General features: G+C 46.0%; 1 protein-coding gene across 1 annotated transcript in view; it reads left to right on the top strand.

Moving 5' to 3' along the window:
- Positions 1-24593, top strand: part of plxna2 (plexin A2) — a 136601-nt gene that overhangs the window by 6075 nt on the left and 105933 nt on the right. The window contains exons 2-3 of the mRNA XM_068326421.1: positions 14849-16181; positions 20275-20457. Of these exons, the coding sequence (XP_068182522.1) occupies positions 14982-16181; positions 20275-20457 (1383 nt within the window). The 5' untranslated portion in view covers positions 14849-14981. The remainder of the gene's footprint in view (positions 1-14848; positions 16182-20274; positions 20458-24593) is intronic.

Raw genomic sequence — 24593 nt, 5'->3', positions numbered from 1 at the left:
CTTTCTACTTTGTTCAGTTGTGTGTGTTAGTGTAGAGTGTGTGCCTGTGTGGACGGTGAAGCAAACAGGTGAACAAGACATGCAGTGCCCACACTGCCCCCTGGTGACGCGGATGCCCTTTCCTGCCACTGTCGCCATGGTTACCGCGGAAAAGGGGTGCACGCATTGATTGTCTAGTCCACTCATGTGCCATAGGGGAGCTCAGCCAACGGCAGCAGTCTCTCCTCGCCGCGGTAACGCATGCAACTGCGTTCATGAGCTCATTATGGACACCAGCTCCACGAGCAATTTCAAAGCGGCGTGTAATTTTCTTACAAGATTGATTCACGCTTGTATTTGCTCATGATTTGTGACATCCAGCAGCCTCCTGTATTTACATCCGCTCAATCCTCTTCATGTATTTATTGCGCTGACTTTCCTTCCTGCCAGAATGGAGGAAACCCGACACTGTAATTGTTTGCCGGGGCTAAGCGGCATGTAGATACCTGCGCCTGTGCTCGCTTTCATTGTTACCACTCTGCAGCCGAGCATCACCTCATCTGGGCGGAGAGCTCTTCTCGACGTGAGACGTTAGCCTGAAGTCATTCCCTTCAGCCCTCACAAAGGAGAAGAAGAGAAGTGAGGGGAGAAATTTCGGCCTTCCAAATTCATTCCCGACTGAGATAGCGAATAGATTTACAGACAAGGTTTTCTATCTCCAGGCTTGTTCCTTCACACGCAGGCTGCTAATAAACTTTTTCCGCTGTCATACACCAAAATAAACCGTGTTTAATTGATGAAGGAAGCCGTCGAAATTCCTACAGCTTGTAAATATGAGATGTGCCCCACTGTGGTATCTTATGTTCCTTTAATGCTAGCAAAAAAATGAGTTGCCTGGCACTTGCAGAACATCAACATGTAACTCTAAAACATGGAAAGTTCATATTTTTTTTAAACTTGAATGCTCGGTCAGGCTGTGACGGTACTAGGAAGGAAAGATTTTTGTGGATGCTTAATGAAAAAAGTTTGGTTGAAAGCTAGTGCCGCCATCCCTCAAGTACAGACTCTTTACTTTGGCCCAAGGTGATTTATAGAATCCAGGCCAGGGGAAATGAACTCCCCCTTGGGATAACAGTTATGTTTATGTATGAACACATGACTCTGGTCCGCACACTGGAGCCAGAGTGGGAAAAATAGGGATGAAAGGTACTTAAAAAGGGAGACAACTTGTCATAGAGCCCACACAAAGTCTATGAGGGTGTGTTAGCCTCTCCTCAGGCGTGAAAACCGTTAACTCCTCCTGTATGGAATTACTTTTACTCCTTATTCTGACCTCAACCTGAGCTTCGAGATTGCAGCTCGATACACAATAAGAATAGAGCTTTATGGAATGTGTGGGAACAATAAATCCTGTTTTCCCCTCTGAACATTTGCAGGAGTCTGTCTTATCAAATGATATCAACAAAACGGCCATTGTGAATCACGCTGCACAAACGGAGCTGCAGTAACACAGCTCCTGCAGAATGACGGGTATTTGTTCCTGCCAGCCAAACATTATCAAGATGAATCTATCAGAGGGGGGAAGTTAGATGCTGTTGTTTCGCCGCTGCTGCTTCCTAGTGCCCCTCGCTATCAAAGGGAAACACTGCCTGTACTCGGCAGAACAGCGGGAGCTCGCCCAGACAGACGCATTGTTCTGCCCGCCGCCGCAGCCGATGAAACGCGACGCACGGCGGCGTTCTTCGCGTAACCTCTGGAAATCATTGAGGTCGAGCAAAAGCCGCGTGATGAGATGTCACGTCGAGGTCGTCCCCTCTGCAGAGACGGAGGAGAGTAAATGAAGACTGTTGTTTTGGATGTGTCAGCTTAGCCAGAGCACTACAGATCCTGGCGTTGTCACCGCAGACGCTGATCAATTATGACCGCTCTGAAGCTTTTAGCCACGGGAGCTCGTGGTGGAAGAAAGGAAGGGATGTGAGCACAGAGTAGGGAAAAGGCAGGAGAATGGACAGGTTTGTACTTGAAAGCAACGATGGAGCTGCCATTCTTGCCTTACCCTGTAACAGTTTGGGATTTACACTATCGGAAGCTAATGGCGTTAACCAGCTGATGCACTCAGGGTGAAGTCATTGTATTGCTGCTATGACCTTGATTTTACCTTTAATTCTATATTCATCTCGCTGAGAGAACAAAAGCAAAGCCGTGAATTAAAAGGGAAAGATTCCAACTCGTCGAAATAGGCGTTTCTGTTTACCGTTAAGTACTTCGCAGGGGCCTTGTTGCTCCCGCCGCCGCCGCGAGCCACCTTCCACATTTTGTAGAGAGCATGTTCAGCCTGACAGGGGTGAATAGGTGAAGGGAATTTGAATTTCATTACAAAGCACGTACGTGTTCCAGGCGTATTTGCTCTGAACATAATGTTGAATATAAAACATTTGCTTTCGCCGGGATTCCTTAATGACTACAAATAAGTTTCAGTAACCACCAAAGACGAGTGAACGGTGCAATGAAAGGTTCACCCCCCTCACTGCTCATCTTTTCTTTTGGAGAGATTCCCATAAACGGTTGATTCTTTGCTTTTTTAAAGCTGGTGATTAAGTGTCATTTCCTCTTCATCTACCGTCCTCCATTCTACCCTATCTGTGTTTTTTATTTGCAAGGCAGTGGAAGAAGGAGCTGACTGGAGGTACGCCAGAGGGGACGGGCGTGTCGGTTTAGATGCTGGGAAGTGTCAGTATATTTTCATGTTCACCTGAATTTCGAGACCTCGGCCTTAAGATTAGAAAATCCAGCCTGAGGAGGAGGGGGGAGGATGGGCTTTCTGAGGAGCGTCTCAACGTCAGGAATTCATCGCGCGCCAGTGATGACGGGCGTGATAAAGGACACCTTTCCTTTGCTTATTTTGCCAGCGTTTGTGGGTTTGGTCTCACAAAGCGTCAGGTTGTGTGTCTGCTTTCCCGACTCCCCGAGGCAGCAGACGTGTACAGTAGCTCTGTGTCAGGGTAAACAAACCCCACCTTTCTTTGAACGCTGCTCAAATAAGAAGCGAGTGAAGCTAAGAATGAAAAGAACGCAACTGCAGAGAGAATGACGGCCCGGATGGTTTGTGATCATCCTTCACAACCTGCAAGGAAAGGAATAGAAACTCATTTAACAGAAACAATACTGACAAATGAAACCAAACCATGCAAGTGTTCAATAAAAATAATGTTTTCATCGAGACTAGGCTCCTATACCGACCTCATCGAGGTCAGGGGATAGTCACGTCCCAGGGAACACAAAACAAGGAGAAACTGGGAGGTGTTAAGTCAGTAAGAGAAGAGGAAGTGGAGGGTGCTGTATGCCGGGCACGCGGTTAGATAAAGGAAGCACCGGCCCTGCAATCTCATTGGCTTCTGGATGGACGGGGTGTGCGTGGAAGCAACAGCGAGTCCAAATGTCCTAATTACCCCAGTTCAGCGCACATTAGCCACCCCCCCCAGCTGCTGCTATTTATGTTAATGGTGAAATGCTGAATGGGAATAACCCCCCCCCCCACTCAACCTCCTCCTCGTCATTACTTTTTCTCCAGGGCAGCAAATAGTCGATTTTATCATTCTTCTCCTTCCTGTTATTGCACTTTTCAGAGTATGATTATATATTTTGCCTACTGCTGATGCAGTTTACGGGCAGTGGCGGCGGCGGGGACTGTTTTCCTTGGCTTTAATAGCGAGCGCCAAGTCATTTACCCGGTGTTTTTTTGCCCCCCATCTCCCAAATAAAAAAATGACATATTGCGGTGTTAGAAGGAAACACACAAGGCTGCCCACCGCTGTGTTTTTGCTGACTTGTAACGCAGGCCGTCATTTCATCACATCCTTCGCTGCGGCGTGCTTATCATGGAGAGGTCTCAGTCGGCATTCTCATTTATATGGAGAGGGGCCTGATCACTCGCCAAAGCCTCATTTTACTGCTTCACTAAACTTGCAGCCAAGTATGATCACTTTAAAAGCGGCAACTCTCCTTCGGCTTCATCATCTACGTGTGCGGTCTGAGGAAAAAGTTAATGCGAGGTAAAACCACCGCCGAGCAATTTAAATGGCCTCGGTTCGGGAATCGCTCATACTGACCAGGAATGGGAACGCTCTATTCCTTGATTTATTTCTAGTTATTATTGCTCTGTCTGTTAATGTTCTCCATCGCCCTCTTTTTTTCATTTAATCCCGCTTTTTCCCTCTTTAGTCCTCCTCTCTTCATCTTTTTGTCTTCCTCTCTTTTGGCGCTGTGGGATCTGCCTCGGTTTATTAACAATGAAACAGATGCTCGTTTTAAATCGTCTTACTAGCAGAGATTAGTCTTTGATCAAACTTAATGCTTAGACACTAACTTCTGCATTCAGAGCGGGGCCATGCCAGAGAAAGTTGACTCGGGCGACGTGGAATTTCTTAGGAGCATCCAAGCCAGATACGTGGAAGTTTTAAACGTGGTGCATTCAGAATTATAGTTAGTTTCCCACCAGAGATGGATTTAGATCATTCCTGCTGTGAATCCCAATTTATTCCCTCCCTTCCAAACCGAGTTATGCGCATGTGAGTGTGTGATTACGTCGACGGCATGTCTTCCGGAGATCCAAGGTCTCCGCCGGGCGCCTATATCAAGATGTATAACAAGAACAGACAGTCGTGCGAGGCTTCGCGGCACCGTATAAAAGATGCTCTCCAGTGTGTGTCTAAAGAATATGGATGGCCTGACTATCTCTGTGTTAAACCTACAGAGGAGAGCTTTGGTCTATGGGGGCGTGGGGGGGTTAGAGTAGTGGACAGCTTGTAGTAGCTCTTCATATGGCTCTGACAGCCAGGTACCTTGTGTAGTATAAGCATTGCACATTGTCACGGCGTCACCTCTATCTCATTCCAGACTACTTGAATTGTCTCGGTTCACGAGAAAGGGCAGCGCAGATTTACCGCAGGTATATGACTGGAATGAAAGAAGGACAAAAAGCAGACTGGGCAAATAATATTCTGGGCCACCGAGGTTTTTCTGTACTGCTCAGTTGTGTAAGGTCACACACTATAATCTCAAGAAGTCCATGGGGCCATTTCAATTTTCCTTCTCGTCTCTGTGACTTTGAACTTAATGAATCCTGGACCTTGTCTTCATCTTATCGTTTGGTCTTCTTTGGATTTCATCATCGTTGGACGATAATGCTCATAGGGGATGCCGTCTTCTTCTCTCATGTGTCGTGCAGTGCAACACTCAGCCTTCACTGATATAGTGAATAATATCGTGCAAAGCCTTTACGGTGGAGCGCACTATTTTTCATCGTAGACTTTCGAGGTCAGTGTGTAATAAATGTGCTTTGTAGTACTTTGTGCATGTCTGCTGTACTCCAAACTGCATGCTTGTTGATTTTCAAGGAATGTGCCTTTTCTCTTTTATATTTTGGAAAGAGACATGAAATAATTAGAGCATTGTTGTTATTCTGTTATGTTTGGCAAAGTTTAAAACGGCCTTTCTAAGGCTGTAGCGTTGATAGAAAGGTGCCGACCGTGGCGACTCTCAGGACACAAGCTCACAGGAAGTCAGCCAGTGCTGATTTTCCACCGCATCCCAGCCAGCTCTGCATCCTGTACGGGGTTCACACGGAGCGGTACCGGAAGCCATGCCTGCGCCCTCCAGCACTGATAGTCGCCCAGCCAAGCAGCCAGCTTGCTCTTTGAGCTCCGTCCAATCCCATCCTGTCCTGTCCTGGCATGGCCCGGCAACGGCTGCTGCTCTCCAGAGGACGATGACACTGCTGCTCGCCGCGCCGCTCATTACTGCTTTATCATGCATATTCATTGCGACTCCAACTTCGACTTCCATAAAAATGCGGCGTAAAGTTTTCTCTGGGATGCGTTTGTGACAGCAGTTTTTCAACTTTGCATCCCTGTAGGATGGAATTAAATCATTTCTATTTATACAGCATTCAAAACCAGTCGGTGCTCCTCTAGGACGCTCACAGCCTAAACAATCAATCTGAGGTGTAGTCTGCTGAATTCAAATAAAAACATTTCAATTGCAAAGAATATATATTCTGCAACAAATGCAGTCAAACATTAGATCTAAACTGATAAATGATTGGACAGAAAAACAAGATTTCTGGAAACAGCATAGATGACTCCTCATTCTCACCCCCTCCCTTTCTCCCCCCATCCTATTCAAAAGGTTAACTGATCATTACTAATGTTTCAGCTCAGAAAATCCATAAAGCATCCACTAGATCTTTTCACTCCCGTCCTTCTGTATTCAGACATTTTTATCATGTTGTTTAGAATCTTCTGTTTCTACTGGATTGACTTAACTGCTTCATCTCTGGAAACTAGAGACAGTTTGATGGTTGGATGTTTTGCTCTGGATGTTTTACTATATTTTGTCCTCGGGGCGCAAATGTTTAGCTGGAGTTTTGGGGAAGCTTGGATATAAAATATATCAGCAGTCCCCAACTTTTTTTGTGCCGGTTTTTGTGCCACGGACAATATTTTCACAGACTGACCTTCATTTGCTCGATAATCGTTAACGACGCCAGGACAGCTGTAGTCTAATAATAAATAATCCGTAGTGTATTTATGTAAAATACAGACTTAAACAGACAACAGACAACCTTTTTTTCTTTAATTAATAATCAACATTTCTGTAAACGAAATCATTGTAAGAAAATTATATAGCGGTGGTCATATGACAATGAATGAATGAATATATTAAAAACTCGATTCGACTGCACAGATGAGGTTTATTTTGAAATATAGCGACTTACAATTACTGCATTCAACTTAGGAGAAATACTGATCAATAAAGGGGTGAACAAGTCAATCAAATAATAATAATTACAATAATGAGAATTAGTGGTTGGGGACTGCTGATCTAGGGGTTACGGGACACAATGACACCTGAAGTGTGTTCCGTATGTCCGGTCTACTCAGCAGTTTAGTTTTCTTTACGGTCACTACAGAAAATCCCGCTTCACAAAGACAGGAGGTTGGAAATGGAAGCTAGTGTAGCTCATAGTGTGGCCAATAATTATGCCACCAGTGGTCAGACATCTCAGTTCAAATAAATAGAACTGAAGTCGATATGCATTTTGACAAATTCGATCAATTTTTTGACTTATGGCCATCTGGATGGGAAAAGACATTGATTATCTAAAGGTTATAGTTTTCCTGAAAGCGGTCGCTTAAAATCTAGCCTTTATTCAGCCTGTAAAAATAACTTCTGTTCTGTGTTGTCTGTACAGAAAGCAGCATTCTGCTTACAAGGCATGAATCCCTCTGAGTGAGTAATCACCTCATTTCCTCACCACATGCTGTTATTGCCTCTCATCCAAACGCAGATCGGGCTAAGTAAGTCGCCACGGACTTGATTTTGTGGCGCTTTATTACCCACGATGATGCGAGTGGAAAGCTTTCCACCATAAAACGGCCTGATTCTCTGCAGACATCACAAACACTCGGTTCTGTCATGGAGTCTTATCTACGCGACTGTTTTAAACGCTTACGCCTGCTTTTGTGGCAGTAAATCACAGTCACGAGAGTGAGATAAGGTAGAACAGTGTGTCTGCGTGGCGCTACTGTTGACCCTCCCGACACGTGGACTTTGAGCTCCAACTGGAGGAGCCTCTTCGACGACCGCCGTCTCTTCAAAAGGGGAAACTGACTGCAAGCCGAGTGCTTGTTTATGCTAGCTTGCTGTGTTTGTCAGAAGGTCAGTGACGGAGCGTGGCCAGCTGTAAACATCATTAGCCCAGAGGAGAGAATTCCCTAGAAAATTTCCTGCTGGACTGAATGAACCCAAAGAATTGACCTGGCAACGTATGTGATGATTAACAGATGAGTGCAACACCTGAAAGGAACATAAACCGATTGATAGGACTTATTTATAGATTGAAAACGGAATGTTTTCACTGTGTTGGATAAAGAAGTTGATTTTATTTGGAATTAGTCTTTAGTAAATGGCTGCGGTTGCATGTCTGCAGTGCGTCGAGTTAGATCCCAGCCCTGGTTTGGGGTATTGCACCTCCTCTCACTTGAAACAACACACATATAATACCCGACCTGTCTACCCCATCCCCTTTAAGCCCCTGAGGTACTAACAATGATCTTTTACTTTGTTTTGATGGAGGCGCTGAGCAGACGAGTCTGTTTACTTCTGTGTTTTCCACTACCTGGATTTTGGCAAATTCGTGCGAGCCTCGTTTCATCCTCTCAGCTGGCTTGTGATTACAGAGCTAGACCGTTGCTATCTCATACTGTAGCAGCAGAAAATGAAGGGATTACTTTGACTGGCAGCATTCCAGTCCCTTTTTTCTTCCCCCTGCTGCTAGAGACTCTTACATAACCGCTTTTAGATTCTCGCTGGGCGAAATAACTGCTTTTGTTATAATGAGCAGATATAGTATGCATTTAGACCAAAACAATGGTGCTATCCACGTTGTTGTGTCACCTCCTTCTCTCAACATGTCTTCGTCCTCGCAACGCTCCGTCTCTGATCACCCCCGCCTCCCTCCCGGCCGTGCCAGCCGGGTGGTGTAAATTTGCTCCAGATAATGGTGGACATACTGAGCCAACTTCTGGAGTTGTGGCTGCCGCTGTGGATGTAACGGATTGTTACCCAGCTGGACTAATGGCTACATGGCTCACTTCCTCCCTTCATTCCTTTTTTCTTCCTTCCTTCCTTCCTTTCCTTCTGTGCCCACCATTCCCCCACTGTATTATCTCAAAAAAGCGAGGGCTCTACTTTCCATTGTCGCCGTCGCTCACTTCCTGTGACCATCATTCACTGCTTCCATCCTCTTATCTCACTTTCTGTCTAGCTGTATTTTATTGCTCCTCTTTCTCTTTTCCTCTTGCCTCCCCTTTCCTTACACCTTCTTTGCATCCCGTTGGCAGCAGCCGCTGAGCCACACTCCAGTTCAGCTCCGATCTCTGGGAGACAAATGACGAAGTGGGGGGGGGGGTCATTGGCCATGCGGGGGTTATGTATGGCTGCAGAAATGGAAGATATTTCTCTTGTGTGATGCTCTTCCTTCGTCCACCTTTCTTGAAACGGACATTTTTTTTCCAAAACGGGTGTTTGATCTCCAACATTTCTCTCACTTGTTTTCTAACTGTGGATTTAACCCGATTATTGGACCAAAGCTTCAGTTCATCAGTGGCTGGTTTGGGCAGGCACACACAGGAGGTCATAGTCCAGGGTTTGTTTAGCAGAGAGCAGCTCAGTGGGGAGAGTCCATCGATAAAGAAAGCACATCCATCACACACCCGTGCACGCCGACAAACATTCTTGTAACGCTGGTGCTTGCACGCACACACACAAACATGCAGACGTGCACCTTTAGTAGTGCTCTCGCTTTGTGGGTTAATGTCATCTGTATCTCTTAACCCGCCCGTCCACATCACGCCCAGCCCTCTCGTTATGTTCAGCTCCACGGCGCATTAATGACCGCCGGTTTATGTAATCTCTTTGCAGCAAGGGCTGCACGAACTGAGCCGTTTGTTCTTTCCATTCCGGTCTGCTCCACATGGGATGCACAATTGACTGCTCTTTCAGACCGATGCCCCTCTGGCTGCCTGTTTGCACCTGCTACCTGGTGTACCAGCCAAGTTCTTCAGTTGGCCAGGTCCGTTTGTCTGCTCCAGCAACTCTTAAATGTGTCACATGTAGCCCCGAAGAAGCAACCAGAACAAGACAGCGGCCAGCGTGTCCCACATTATGACATCTCATCTAAACCCAACGCTGGAGTTTAGAATGACGTTGGTGTGATTATTAGTCCCATAGTTATTCAAGAAAAAGTATTAGCTCAGCAGTTGATTTGGTAAGATCTATATGGAGTCAGTCAGACCCCTGATTGTGTTCCAATCAGGTGAGACATCTGATGCCGTGGCCTGGTGTGACATCCCGCTCTGTTTGTTTTTTCCTCCCCCCCGCCAAGGATTCCCCCCTCATCTCTCGCTGAGTTGCTTTACAATTCAGATTTATGGAAATGCCTCCTAATAGAAAGCTGCTTCCACCGGATGACAGACAGCGATGAAAAGGCATTCGCAGCGTAGGCGCTGGAGGTGGGACTGCCTGAAAGTTCCCGACTTAGGATTCAACCTTCCAATTTAATAGGGAACGCACGCGGCGGCGCTCCGAGTCCTATCAACAGAAACAGGGAATGTGCAAAAAAAAAGAAGAGGTGTTATAATTTCCGTACGCCGTGCAGCACTCGTGTCTCCGTCTATGTATACACATGCCTTTGATTGGCGGTGTGGGTATTTGCTTGTTCAAGCTTGTACAAGAGTGAATACGTCTTTGGCGGCGGTGGTGGCGGCAGCAGCTGTGGGAGGGGAAACCAAAAATCATTAGAATAACAATGCCATTGTAATCTCTCTCAGCGGATGTCATAGGTTTTTAGGCGTAATACCAGCGTGTGTGTGTTGCTCAAACACACTTTGAAGTGCCTGAAGAGGGGAGGGGCTGCGGCGGAGACGGGGTTAAAAGGAAAGATTAGACACACGTGGCCATGTTTGCATTCCGGGGTAAGTCGAGAGTTGGTTAATTCCTTGTTGTGATGCGATGGGGTTTTTTTGGCCGGGTGGTGGTGGTGGTGGTGGTGGTGGGGTCTTAATGATCATGTGTTTACATTTACTGGAGTAATAGCTCCTATAGGTGCTGAGAGGCTGCTATCTTTGGGTGCAATCCGGTAAAGGGTCATTGAAGGCCTCCCTGCTGCCATGTATGTCCTGTAATACAGATATGACTATTCAACAAAGGGTGCTCTCTTCATTCACCTCAGAGGATTCACTTTATTGTGGATAAGTGTGCTATCATTTGCAAAGCGGCACAAAATTATAGCGCTCGGTGCCCAGCCAATATTATTTTTAAATATAAACAAAAGGAAATTGTACAGCGTTTGGCATCGACGGTGTCAAAGCAGCAGCAGCAACATAATGAGGGATTTTAAATCATAGAGGAAAGTATTCAGAATAAATTCCTCCCTTCGACACCAAAGCTCAGGATGCCAGACAGTGACATCATCCAGTTGTCGGAGGTCTTATGGTTTCCCGGAGTGTTATCCCTCTTCTTTTCTACTGTATCATTTCATTGCGGTGGCTGAAAGTAAAAGATGGATGTAGAAAGATTTGTTTCCTGGAAGCTGATGGATGGAGTTGGCACCGGAGCAGAGAAACCCATTTCCTATTGAGACAAAAGAATGTATAAATATAACTCTGGCTCAACAACTGGAGATGCCAACGAGTCCTCTCATTATCTCTTCTCTTGATAGCAGCAAAGAGAGAAGAGTAATGGACTAACCTCTGCTGCTAATCGCTTTTTTATAGGCTCCTATAGAAGACGCTCTTCCTTCAGGGAAGATTAAACTTTCTATTTTTGCGGTGTAAACGGCCATATCAACTGAAATGCTCACCTCAAAACGAGCGAGATGTCAAAGCTTACTTTCCTCGACTAGCTGGTTTGCAGTTCGTCGTTCCAAAATTGTCTTTTCGATTTGTGGCTCCTCGTTTTTTACTCAAGATTTCACGCTTTACATTAATCGAGAAGAGAATAACACATTAATCCAAGGCATGAAATTACAATATCCCGTTTTCTTTTCCTATCTGACAACAATTCATTCAGCACCATGAACGGATTTTGGTTCACGCTCTTTTATCTTTTTGCGGTACAATTGCAGTAAATATGAATTCCAGAGATCAAGCAAATTTGACTGCATTGTTAAGAAGCTTAGCACGAGAGGACAAAAAACAATCTAAAGAAGACCTGCTGCCTCTGCCAGGCTGACAGAGGTTTGGCTTCTCCCCCAGAGGCCACTTCCTGAAGCCTGTTTTCTCCTGATCCAGCTTGCTGGCTGCTGCGCTGCCCTCAGGCTGTTGTGTCCACAACCCTCAATGCTGGCTTGCATAGCTTATCATTTCACGTTTCCTCATGTCTGGCCTTGCCTATTCCCTCTGCTGCTCTTTAGCATTATTTTGTGAGATAATCAGCCGCAGTGCAGCTCCATTCGATCTCGATTGGCTCGAACCGCTGCCCACTTGGCCGGGAAGTGAAATCACCAGGATTTCAGCACAGGGACCTTCAAATCAGCCACAGAGATGGAGCTCAGGCAGCCGGTGGGACGGGTTTGTTTAACAAGCGCTCTGAAGCAGCCTGGCTCAGTTTTGTGTATGGAAAGTTTTCAAGATCACAGCTTACATTTGTGAGACATCACCAGTGTTTTTCTGTTTCTCTTTCTTTGCATTTCATGAATATCCCCTGATTGCCGTCATAGCAGTCCTTAAACTTGAATGTGGAACCAGGACTTTCTGACGGACAACTGTTCAGTTGGTGCTATTTTAGGAAATATTCACAGTTTTTATGCAGAAAGAACTCAATTTCTAAAGTTGCTGAGTTTTACTTGCAACCGAAAGTTGAAAAAGCTCTTTCCGTTCTCCCTTGCTAATAAATCTAACACAGTCATGCCCTCGTCTTTTTCTAGGTCAGTCGGTAACTACGTTTGAATCATTCCTGGTTGTATTTATATGTTAATTTCCTTCCCGGTGATTCTGACTCCTGGTAAACAAAAGAATGACTCGCCTTTGAACTAAAGAGCATGAGGGGCGATCCGTTGTTGTTCTTGTTCTTTTCAAATCCGACTCCTCAGAGAAGTTTCTGTCAAGGGCAACAAAGAGGTGGTCGTGCAATCACCTTAAACAAAACCTTCATTCCCTCACTCACCAAAAGTGTTTGTGGAGAGTTTTATTTACACCCCCTTTGCAGCCGTTGTCACAACATGAGGCATTAATGTGTATATATCTCCCAATGTCTGGGGGAAGACAAGACGAACAAAAACGAATGGAAGAAAATATGGATGGGAGTAAATGCTCTATAAACGTACGATTAAGGGGTGTAGCAAGAGCTCTAAAGGGCAGAAGACTGCAGTTCTTGAACATAAAGCTGGCTCAGCAGGAGCCTGATTATACCACCAAAGTGATCCACTTTGCACATCTAGCATGTTCGACCTCAAACAAAGGAGCATGGTGGTGCTCGGGCAGCTGAAAGTATGGGTTGGGTTTTGGCCCTCGCTGCTTTTGTAGAGGCAATGGCACTTTTATGACCACGCTCATAAAGTGCCTCTGGGATGGAGCACCCCCCACACCTCTTTTTGCACACACGCCGGGAACAGCTTGACGGGGGCCACAGGACCCGTGTTTATGGACACATGGATCAATATGTTCTCCAAGGGTCTATATTTAAGTCTAAGCCTAGTAGCGTATCCGTTGATCACAGGGGAAGGGTGGGAGGGCAGGCGTACCACAAGATGGCCATTACCAGATTTGGAACAAGGTCTATGAAAGGACTGTCACGGTTCAAAGGGAATCCCAAATCGGCTCTACGCGGTCGATGGCGCTGCCTGGATGTGCAGCCTCTCTCCGCCTCATCCTTGTTTCCTATTTTCAGTTGATTTTTTTAATTCATGGGTCTGTCATTGATTATTTCAGCTGCATCTCTCACCCTACATTCTCTGTTCCCCTCATTTCTGGAAAATGCAAATCGGGAGCGTGACAAACGATGTTCGGCCATCTCCGACACATCCAAACCCCCACCTCCGCCCGCCCGGATTCCTCCCCCAGCTCACCTCCTCCAGTTCCACAGTAATTGCCCTTGTCGGATTGCTACGCCTAATCATACTTGATTTTGGGATGCGCTGCCGTTGTTTCCACTTGTTAGCCTCTCACACTGCTTGGTTCTGATAGAGCACACTGATAATACTGAGGGAATAGAAGCACACACGCAAATATAAACACGTGTATTCCGTATTTTATGAGGACGCGGCGTATAAATCTGATACACCAGCTGATTCATTCAAAGATGATTGTCGTGCCGCCAGTGATTAATCAATCTACGATCTGATCATGTCAGCAGGAGATGAGTCGAATAAAAGGATAAAAAATGAGTAATTAATGCATTTGGATTCTGTAAAACAGACCCATTAAAGACCAGAGAGCGATGGGAGGGATACGGCTCCCAATTTGTTCCCTCTTTGTTCTAGTAATAAGATCCAGACTTTTCTTTCCGATAGACGAGATAATTAACTCCCAGGGACAGGCTGTGAACAGCTCTCTTGGTTTATGGCACGTGCAGCGATTTCAACAGCCCGGGTTTAGCAATGTTTAAATCACAGACTTCACTGGATGTGTGTTTTTAAAGATTGATATGGAAAGGAGCCGTAAGATATGGAGGTGTGACCTGTTGGATCGAGTAGAAGCTGGACGGCGAGTGTGAATGTAGAAGCTGGTGTGTTCATATATATGGTCTGATAGTTATAGTTGGATTTTTCTTGGTACTGTTTAATTTTTATATTCACAACTTTGAATGCATGGTAATACTTTGGCTCAGTGTTAATTCAGGATTATGGCTAAACATGTACAACGAAAAAAAAAAGACCTCGCAAAACTTAATCGATTGAATTAAAGCATAATGAGTCACTGCCAGGTGTCCAAGGCTTTATGTGACAAGTGAGTTGAGTTGGATTTTGTTCTGTTCTTGGAAATCACTTGCTCAGTGTGTGACGGCGGCGTCGGAGGGTGAGTCATGTCAGGCTAATTTCCGTTGCCGTAACCTTCCTCTCTTTCCTGCCTTGTCCCGCTGTGGCCCAGCAACTCCTTTGGAATGTGCGCCATAATTATTTCCTCCTATTGTCTCTTTAAATCTCCATTCCTCTTCTCTGCAGCTCATCGCCGTGCTGTGGATGAATATTGACCTTTTGCGGTCGTGAAACCTCTGAGAGCCCTTTTCCATTCGGTCACGCGTGTTTCCACTTGTAGGACGTGTGAGTCACGCCATCATATCTGACATCTCGTCTTGTTTTCCTTTCTAGAAACATGTGAAGAACCCTGTGAAGGTCTGACCTGCAAGCAAGCCTTCAACATCAAAAAGGAGACGGTCTCCTCCCTTCAACCCTTCATCCGTTCCCTTTGCTTCGTCAGAAGTTTCCTTGCAGGCCCGTAAACATGGCGGGCCGGCGGGCTGCACGCAGAACTTTATCGCCTCACCCTAAAGTAGGATCTACCGCTATCCTGTTAGGCTTTTGGCTCCTAGCGATTCCCTCCTTGTGCGGTGGGCAGACATTCACTAGTTTCCACCCAGAACGACGGGACTGGATCTTCAACCACCTGACGGTTCACCAGACCACGGGGGCGTTGTACATTGGAGCAGTCAATCGTGTCTACAAGCTTTCAGGCAATCTGACCCTCCTGGTTTCCCACGATACAGGCCCGGAGGACGACAACAAGGCCTGCTATCCCCCTTTGATTGTCCAGCCCTGTTCTGAGCCCCTTGTCTCCACCAACAATGTCAACAAGCTTCTCCTTATTGATTATTCCCAAAATAGGCTGCTGGCCTGTGGCAGCCTCTACCAGGGTGTCTGTAAACTCCTCAGGTTGGATGACCTCTTCATCCTAGTGGAGCCATCCCACAAAAAGGAGCACTACCTCTCCAGTGTCAACCAGACCGGGACCATGTATGGCGTCATTGTGCCATCACAGGGCCAGGATGGAACCCTATTTATTGGCACGGCAGTAGATGGGAAGCAGGATTACTTCCCGACGATCTCCAGTCGAAAGCTGCCCCGTGACCCCGAATCGTCTGCTATGCTCGACTATGAACTGCACACCGACTTTGTGTCTTCCCTCATCAAGATTCCCTCAGACACTCTGGCTCTGGTCGCTCATTTTGACATTTACTATGTTTATGGCTTCTCCAGTGGGAGCTTTGTTTACTTCCTGACTGTCCAGCCCGAGACCCCGGAGAACAGCATGTCATCAAGCGCATCGACCAGCGACCTCTTCTACACGTCCCGCATCGTCCGCCTCTGCAAAGACGATCGCAAGTTTCACTCCTACGTCTCCCTCCCCTTCGGCTGCGTGAAGAACGGCGTGGAGTACCGGCTGCTGCAGGCGGCATACCTTGGCAAGCCGGGCCGCGTTCTCGCATCTTCGCTCAACATCAGCGCCCAAGACGATGTGCTGTTCACCATCTTTTCCAAAGGCCAGAAGCAGTTCCATCGCCCGCCGGATGACTCAGCTCTTTGTGTGTTCACCATCCGAGAAATCAACGCTGTGATCAAGGAACGCCTTCAGTCCTGCTACCAGGGAGAAGGAAACCTGGAGCTCAACTGGCTGCTTGGGAAGGAAGTGCAGTGCACCAAAGCAGTGAGTATTAAAACCTGGTCACGCATTCACACAAGCATTTTAGACATTTTAGACGATATTTACTTACTTACAATGTGAAATGATCCTTTACAAATGTTTAGGGAGTGTCAGTCTTGAGATGAGAGAATCTATATTCATTTTTATACCTTAAATGAACAAAATTCTTCATCAGTCCTACAATTTATTTATTTTTTGGCTCTGCAGTTAGCCTAAAAATCACAGCGTTCAAAAATCATCAGAAAATTGAACACAGCAGTCTTGGAGGAGTGGTTTTGACTGTTGCTTGGTATACTCTGTTATCTAATGATACTCACACAACATGTAATTATGTCAAACTGTTTTGAAGCCGATATCAGGAAACATCCTTTTTAGATTAAAACTCACTAAAAGATGATCCTAAATGAAAGAAAATTTATTTTTCTCAGCTGCCATCAAAGTGATAATACTCTCCTTGAAAGCAATCCAAATAAACACTCTTCCTTTCGTTGGGGAGGAAATCATAGTTGTTTGGGGATTGTGTCCCTTAAGTTATTCCGCTTCTGATGCTAATATAGATCACACAACCATTCTATTCCTTATGAAATCCCCAATTATGCTCTAACACAAGGCCATGTATCTGCTGCATGTTGTCAATTAGAATTAAGCGCCTTCATTTTCCCTGTTCCCTGGAGGATAACAGTCCTTTGTGCCTTCATTCCATAATTGAATGAAGAATTCAGGAATATTAAGAATTAATGCTAGCTAAACGTTTAGCTTGTCAGTCTGTATGTGGTTAATGACTGTATATGCAAAATAGGTCCGTGAAAGCCAATTGTACATAGTTTGTGAATGTATTTCTAGGATTTAATGATATCCCTACCCTGGCAATGATGAGGACCACTGATCTGCTTCCTTTGTTGCTAATCCCACCAGGTCAATCAATTGACCATTCTTATTAAAATCAGTAAAGTCCCCATTAGCGTAAAGTCAGGGGGAGCAAGACGTTTTCTCAGAATCATTCTGAAGGGTTTTATTGGGTCTGTGGAGGAGGCATAAGAGGTTGGAAGACGGAGGAGGAGGGAGATACGCTCGGATACGTATCAGTGACAATCCTGAGGTTCAAATTAGAACCTCTTTCCAGTCTCGTCAGACAAATCCCCAATCATCTCTGTGTGCTCTGTGGAGTGCCAGCCATTACTCGCAAAGCTGCACCTCCCACTGCGTTTTCTATGCTTGCTCTGCCAATAACATCCACCTCTCCTTTCACATTATACACAAAGAATACAGAAGCTTTGTGTGTGCAGCCACGGAGATAAGACAATGTAAAATGCAGTTCTTAAGACCGCGTCCTCACGCTTATTGAGAAGCCAATAAATCCATAGTATAATATGGATTATGCAGATAGATGTCAATGGATGAGGAACTCTTAAAGCCTATACAAATTACATTTAAGAGCCGCTGTCAGCCGAGCAGACAACGGATGCCGTTAAATCCTCGGCTAAAGCAGCATGACTGTCTAAAAGTGCACACGTTTCACATCTTGCTTTAAAACAAATAGGCTCTTGATTTATGTTCTCAGGATCTTTAGAGCATCTGAAGTCCATCAAAATTGGTTTGTGAGTCCAAACTAGACAAACCAGAGAGGCACTTTAATGCCCTTGCCATCGGGGTCGCAAAGGATATAGGTTTACCGCCCACCGACGTAACCGCAAATCAAAAACCGCTGGATAAAATTTAATTATAGTTCACACAGGCTTTGCAAAGGTGTGTTTCTTTTAATTACTTTCCCCAATTTACTTATTTTCACATTATTATGCATATTTGACCTTTTCAAATATTTCAGTCTGCTTGTGTAGTTATAGTCCATTTAGTTTTTCCACTAGCCGGAGCGTCTCAGTCCTTGGACACCAATTTTGTGGTTTGTTAACTGCTTACCTCCATCAAGTTGAGACTAAAACACATATTAGTCCTGGTGCCTTTCCTCTGGTTCATCGCTAACAGCAGGTAGCCGGCGAGCTGAAAGTATAGAGCCTTAATTTTGCCTCCAGCTCGCGTTTTCCCTCTGGCAGACGATGCGCTGTATGTACGCTTACATGTAGGCCGAGGCTGGGAATGGAACCCAGGATGAGCCGGGGGATTCAGACACAGCTGCCAATCAAAGATTCATCACCCAGCCGTCTACCATCTGGAGATTCACACCGTCTCTCCAGTCGCTCCCGAAGAGGAGAGCCTAGATGGGATTGTGCTTGTCTCCACCCGGCTAACACCATCATCCCGTCTTGCTTTTTTGCTCTCGCCCCACGGACTAATTAACAACTCATGAGAGCAAACGCTTGCTAGGCTTGATAACACTGATGTACCCCTGGGAGGGAAACTCTGAGAGCTGATATCCTGTCACATCTAATTCATCCTTCATTTCCCACATCGTGTGGAACCATTTATGTCATTGTTTAACAGAGTTACGTGACGCTGACCAGGATGACAACGGTTATTCAACATGACGTTAAAAATGGTTCCATATTTTGAGTCATTTAAGTGGAACCAGTGTAATTCAGATGTGAAATAGACCGAGAAATGTCAGATCTACATTTCTTCATAAGGTTTGCGATAAGGAAAAAGAAGAATTAGCATTAAGAAAAAAAATATTCAACCGCTTGGAGATCAAGGGGATTTGGGAGCATACATCATCTGAACCGGGGGCATCTGGTTGTGTTTTAGAGAGTGGGTGCAAAACACGGGCTGATACATAATACGTGGTCACAGTGGTTGGGGTCTGGCGGGTCCTCCTCCTCATGGAAAAAAATGTGACCCAGTTAAGGTTAAAGAATATTTGAGAGGGGAAGTCTGAACTAGCCAGTGTCCAAAGGGTTATGGTGAACTTATAAAATAGTGATGATGATGATGACGATGACGATGATGATGATGATGATGATGATGATGATGGTGCAGAGTTCAGTTTTAAGGTCCATGCATCCTCAACTACCCGCAACAAACTCAGATTTACAAAACCAAAGACATTTCACTCCACCCTTACCGGTCCCTGTAGACTTTCCTGGTTTATTTTTATTTTGTTGAACAACACACGCGTTCAAGGTTATTTTTAAGCTTTGAACTTATACGGTAATGCCACAGCGGCAAACGCTTACCGACAGGTAGCTACACGTAGCACACGGAGGAAACTCTCCAGATGAAACAGAATTAAAGTTGGTGGAAATATTTCCTGACAGCTCTGAGAGAACTCTCAGAATCACGCTGCTTTATTCTAAATGTCTCGGTATGAACCTGGACCGTCTGCTTAGCCTTTTACATCTGGAGAAGAACACGGAATTCTAATTGGCGCTAGCTTCTGCTTGATTTTGTTGCCGTTTTGGGATATTTAAATAATCAGTGACGCCTCATGCACAGCTTTTTTCCACTAATAGAAGCTTCTCAAGGTCACTGCATGCAATTTAATAGATGTTTTCCTCCTGTTGTGGTCATCAACCCATCCATGATTCTCACCTTTTTGACACAGCGAATGGATCTGATCGTTCCCTGTGAGCTTCACCTTAAACCAATCTGACTTTTATGAGGACTAGAGGACAGGAAGTTGTCTTTTCCTTGAAGATGCTGTGTTTGTAATGCGGTATACGCCGGTGGAGGTGGTTATCATGCAGCCTGAGTCCTCCTGCAGAGGTGTGATGATAGGTCAGGGTAATGAGCCACCGCTAGAACAAGGTGGAGCTCAATCAGGCGTGGCTGAAACATGTCTGCCAAGTGGAACAGAAAGGCAAACGTTTGTCTGGTGGGGAGACTCGCCCACACACGCCTCCTTCGCCACCGCGGTCTGACCTCCCCCCCTCTCCCCCGACTCACCCCCACCACCGCCACCCGTTCCGTCCGAGACACTCTGTGACACTGGCATTGTTTCCACACCTCTGACCTTACCTTCTCCCTCCGTCTCACCCTGTCACCTTCATCTTTCCTTCTTCCTGAGTCGTCCTCACTCTCCCTGTCTCTGGGTGACTCAGTCTGTCTTACTCACCACCTCAATATAAGTCAAAGGTCTTCAATCTCATGGTCACCTCACATCATACTTCATTCTGTTCCTTTTATTGTCTTTGTCTGTCTACAGCCGGTGCCCATCGACGACTCCTTCTGTGGTCTGGACATCAACCAGCCCCTGGGGGGTTCCCAGTTGGTGACTGGGCACACGCTCTACACCGAGACCCGGGACCGCATGACTTCCGTCACCTCCTATGTCTACAATGGCTACTGCGTGGCCTTTGTGGGCACCAAGAGTGGACGTCTGAAAAAGGTGAGTTGCGAGTCAGTTCCTCTTCTCACGCCACTGTTAAACACCTTCTGTTGGAGTTTAATTCTCAGTTCATGACTGCGATGGCAACTCGGCCGGCCCAGCGGCTCGTGGGATAGAGTCGCTCTGAAGTGGTCTCATATTGGTACAGATGGATTGTGGTCACGGGGAAACTTATCTCCTTCATATTTAATGCCTGCTGTCAGAGCGCCTGAGAGAGGTAATGGCGATGGCTACAACTCGAAGTAGTGATCATTACCTGTTCCTTGTTAAGTGAGCTCCAGTGTTGCGGTGTTGAATAACTTGCACCGGCCCATTAATTTTAACTGGCACCTTTCTCCTTGCGGCGAAAGTGTAGAGTGGGCCCGATTGCTAAACCGTCTGGTCTTGGTTATAGAACCCAGATGCTGCAGAGGGTTCGGGGCCGCCGGCCAGTTAATAACGATAGATTCTGCACCTCACCTGCAGGAAATAAGGTATGAGATGAGATTTCTCTTTGACAGGATTGAATTGCGAGCACAACGTGTGATGATGTGATGTGGCTTTAGATGATATGAAAACTGAGATTCTCAGTCAGAGGATTCCATTATTATCGGATTGATTTAGAACAGCTGTTAGACTGGCTGTTCCAGACATCACCCCAGACTGCCATTGCTTTGTCTTAACAGTAGATCAAATGCAGAAATGTTAATGATTTGTTTGATTGTAGTTGCATTTTAGGTGCATTGCATCATTGCACAGTATTCAAACAGCTGGTTGAAGGATTTGCATGTGGTCTCTTACCTCCCCATCACGTTGGGCCATCTGCTTTAGGGAAGCAATCATACGGTCACCCCTCCCCAGCAGAGAGCTGCAAACACTAGTTAGATCCCTCTTTTAGCAAGTCATTTGTTCTTTCAAAGTCTTCCCGTCTGGGTTATTTTGGTCTCCATCTATTCATAATTAAATCAATACACTAATCAGGCTGTGGTAGGGGGAATATTCATTCAATGTAATCCCTTGTTTCAGCTGGTTCATAATTTAACATCGTTTCCTACTTGGTTATATTCGATGAGACAGTAAAGAGTGTTTTCGATGCCTCCACGCTCTTGTTTGTAGCTTCCGTGTACTTAGGCTGGCTCCTCAGAGGGGCATGACTGTAACCACAGTAACGCCAAGATGGGGGAGGAATCAACCAAGATATGAGCGAGGCACATAGTGAATGGGTTCCACGGTCTATCAGCCACAGCAGAAAAACCTAGTCGGGCGCTTGGAGACTGATCCACGTGATGAAAAAATAAGACATGGAAACAGCTTCCAGTAGCAGAACATTATGGTGTAGTTTCTGTCACAACAATTAGCTATCTTTTCAGAATGGAAGAGCCAAGATAAGAAGTTTGCTTTGGAATAAACACTAGCCTTAAAAATAATCTTCAAGGTAAGAGATAAAACAAGTTTGGAGTCTTCTGCCGCTTCTGGGCTAAATATCGACCTGAGTTATTTTATCGCTCCCACCACTATGCAAAAAAAAAAGTGCATGTAGGTGTGTTATTGGAAGAGAACCAATCGTGATTTGCATGCAGGCAAATTATTCAAAAACCATTTGAAGTCCACTCAATCTGCACAATGGGCAGAATGACCACAATTTGCCAACCCACTGTAGCAATCTATAAGGTTTCATAGACAATGCTCCCTCCCTCAGGTGTCCAAAGGAGGGCCCAGGGTCAAGGTGACCCAATGGGCCCCGGCTTTCTGCAGGAGCTTATCAGCCTCCTGCAGTTGTAAACCTGGATGCTGCAGGGCTCCTTGAGATTTGAGCATGACACAGCTATGGGGTGACAAGATGCTTTGCTGATGATACCGTTCTGTACTTCCTTCGTGCAGACAGATGGAAAAAGGGTGAGGTTTCATGGTTAAAGGGGTGATCCGTGAAGACCAAAAAGAAAAAAGAAACAAAGTATCAGGAAGAGGCAGAGCTACAAGAAGAAGGAGGAAGCTACTGGGTGACAGAGGAAGAGACAGTTGAATTGGGAATTTAGTGCCTCCAAAGATTCCAGGGCTGCACCACTGCCTGTAATTGGATTGGCTCCCTTCCCAAAGAATCCCCTCTTCCCTGCCCCGCTTCCCCTCTCAGTCCTGCTCCTCCTTCCCTCCCCCATCCCCTCGCCCTGCTGCAGACTTTCTCCTGAATGTGCTGATGTTTCTTTGGGCTTGAGCGATGGCGTTGGTGGATACAGCCGGCCAGTAGGCCGGTGGATGTGTTGGAGGGGTTAAGAGGGTTAAGGAGGAAACAGATGCTGACTTGAGGAGAAAGCATGTATGGTGTAAACAGTAGAGTATATTATATTAACATAATAATGAGCTATATGAGGGCAGATGGAGTGTTGCTAGCTACCGTTGCTATCACACAAGAATCATGTGACAAATGTGTCACCTGAGTGTCACAAAGCCTTCAGAAAGTGGTTGTGGACTTTTTTTGGTGACTCCCCTGGAGGCGATGATTGATCGTGGAGGGCAGCAAATGCTCACCTCAGCAGAAAGCTGCTTGGGGGGCAATCAATATCACAGGCTTTTTCTGTTGTTACAGTGAAACCAGTTCCAATCAGGACCCAGAACTAGACCTTCAGCCCATTCTTTGCTAACACCAGGAGATGCTTCACTCAGCTGGTCGCCCCAGCTCTGACTTAATGTCCTATTTAAATTCCACAACTGGATTTACATTGATACTGATCGGCCGTGTATCAAACTCACCACCAGCTCCATCCTCAACGCTATCACTCCTATGTACTCGCAGACTGAAAGACCGCTGCAGGCCCACGCCGGTCAAATTATAGATATACAATCTGCTACGCGGTTTATTCTGAATACACATTACCCAAGAATTGCATCATCTAAATTAGATTTGGCTGTGTGTGGTTCACTTTGTGCTTAAGCGAAGTCGTATTCCACATGGGGACCGGGATTGGTGGGAAGTAACGACGGCATTAAGGAGGAACAGCGGGGAGTGCTTCCTTTGATATAGATGGAGATGGAGGGCACTGCTGCACATGTAAAATTGGATGTTTCTAAGGCATCGAGGCAACGGAAGAAAAGGAGAGGTTAAAACTGGCCAGGGAGAAACGCAGTCAGGATTTCCCCTGTTAATCAGAGTCAATTCGCAGACAGTGAGAATGAATGTCTTCCATCATGGAGCAGCTGGGGTCAAAAGCTGCAGAGCCAAACACATACATCACCACGCAGCATCCTCTGTGTGAGTGCTGAGTGAACACCAGAAGCTCACTAGTGATGGTTTGTATCAGCGGTACCATGGATGGGAAAAAAAACAAAAAACATCTTGATGTTGTGAAGCTTTCAGCCTAATTAGCTCCTCCCATCATGCCCCGGTGAACAATCAGGAATTAGTTTGGATAATGCCCCAGGCGGCTGAAAGGGGACACTTGAAAGGGGCGGTTCAGGTGCTTAACCGGACACGTCCTGTTTAACTAGTTAACGTGGCAGATGTCAGTATGGCTGACTCACCTGGTTCCCGTTCTGGTTCAAGTGGGTCGCGCAGGCGGTATTGGAGTGTGGGTAAAGGTAGCAGCTGATACCGGGGCGCTGTGTCAGGGACATAAAACGCTCATGAATGCAAGCAGCTGCTCTGACAGGGTCCTGGTGGACGAGTGGTCAGCCAGCGGTCTGCGTTCCCTCTCGGTGAGACTCAGAGGGTCCGTCCTCATTGGCTATCCTCAGAAAGAATGCGATCTGAGACTCTGCCTGTCAGCACCGATGGCGTTCACCTGCTCGACTCTTTCAGGCGCAGACTGGCCCAGATTTCCACTTGGAGGTGGTTCCCAGATAGGCCGGGAAGATTTGTCATGACTCCAGGCTCTAGAGTTAATCTAGCCCACCTGGATTGTCAGGATGGTAACAGAAGAGGGAAATTTGGGAAGGAAAGCCTAAAAGCACAAAGAATTAATCATTTTTAATGGCTGTACTAAGCGTCTCCATTGTCACTGCTTGACATGCATTAACCTTCAGCTGACAAGAAGAAACACAATTAAGAGCGGTACTTGTTGTCACAATCGCCACCAGGTAGAATTCACTTCCAATCATCACGCATGGAAATTATTATTTCTCACTGAATGCGTTCTATAATAAACTTCACATGGCTTTGTTTC

Source organism: Antennarius striatus, chromosome 2 (assembly GCF_040054535.1).
Source record: "Antennarius striatus isolate MH-2024 chromosome 2, ASM4005453v1, whole genome shotgun sequence".
NCBI classification, from domain to species: domain Eukaryota; kingdom Metazoa; phylum Chordata; class Actinopteri; order Lophiiformes; family Antennariidae; genus Antennarius; species Antennarius striatus.
The sequence above is the reverse complement of the archived record's forward strand: the minus strand, read 5'-3'. Positions and strand labels throughout refer to the sequence as shown.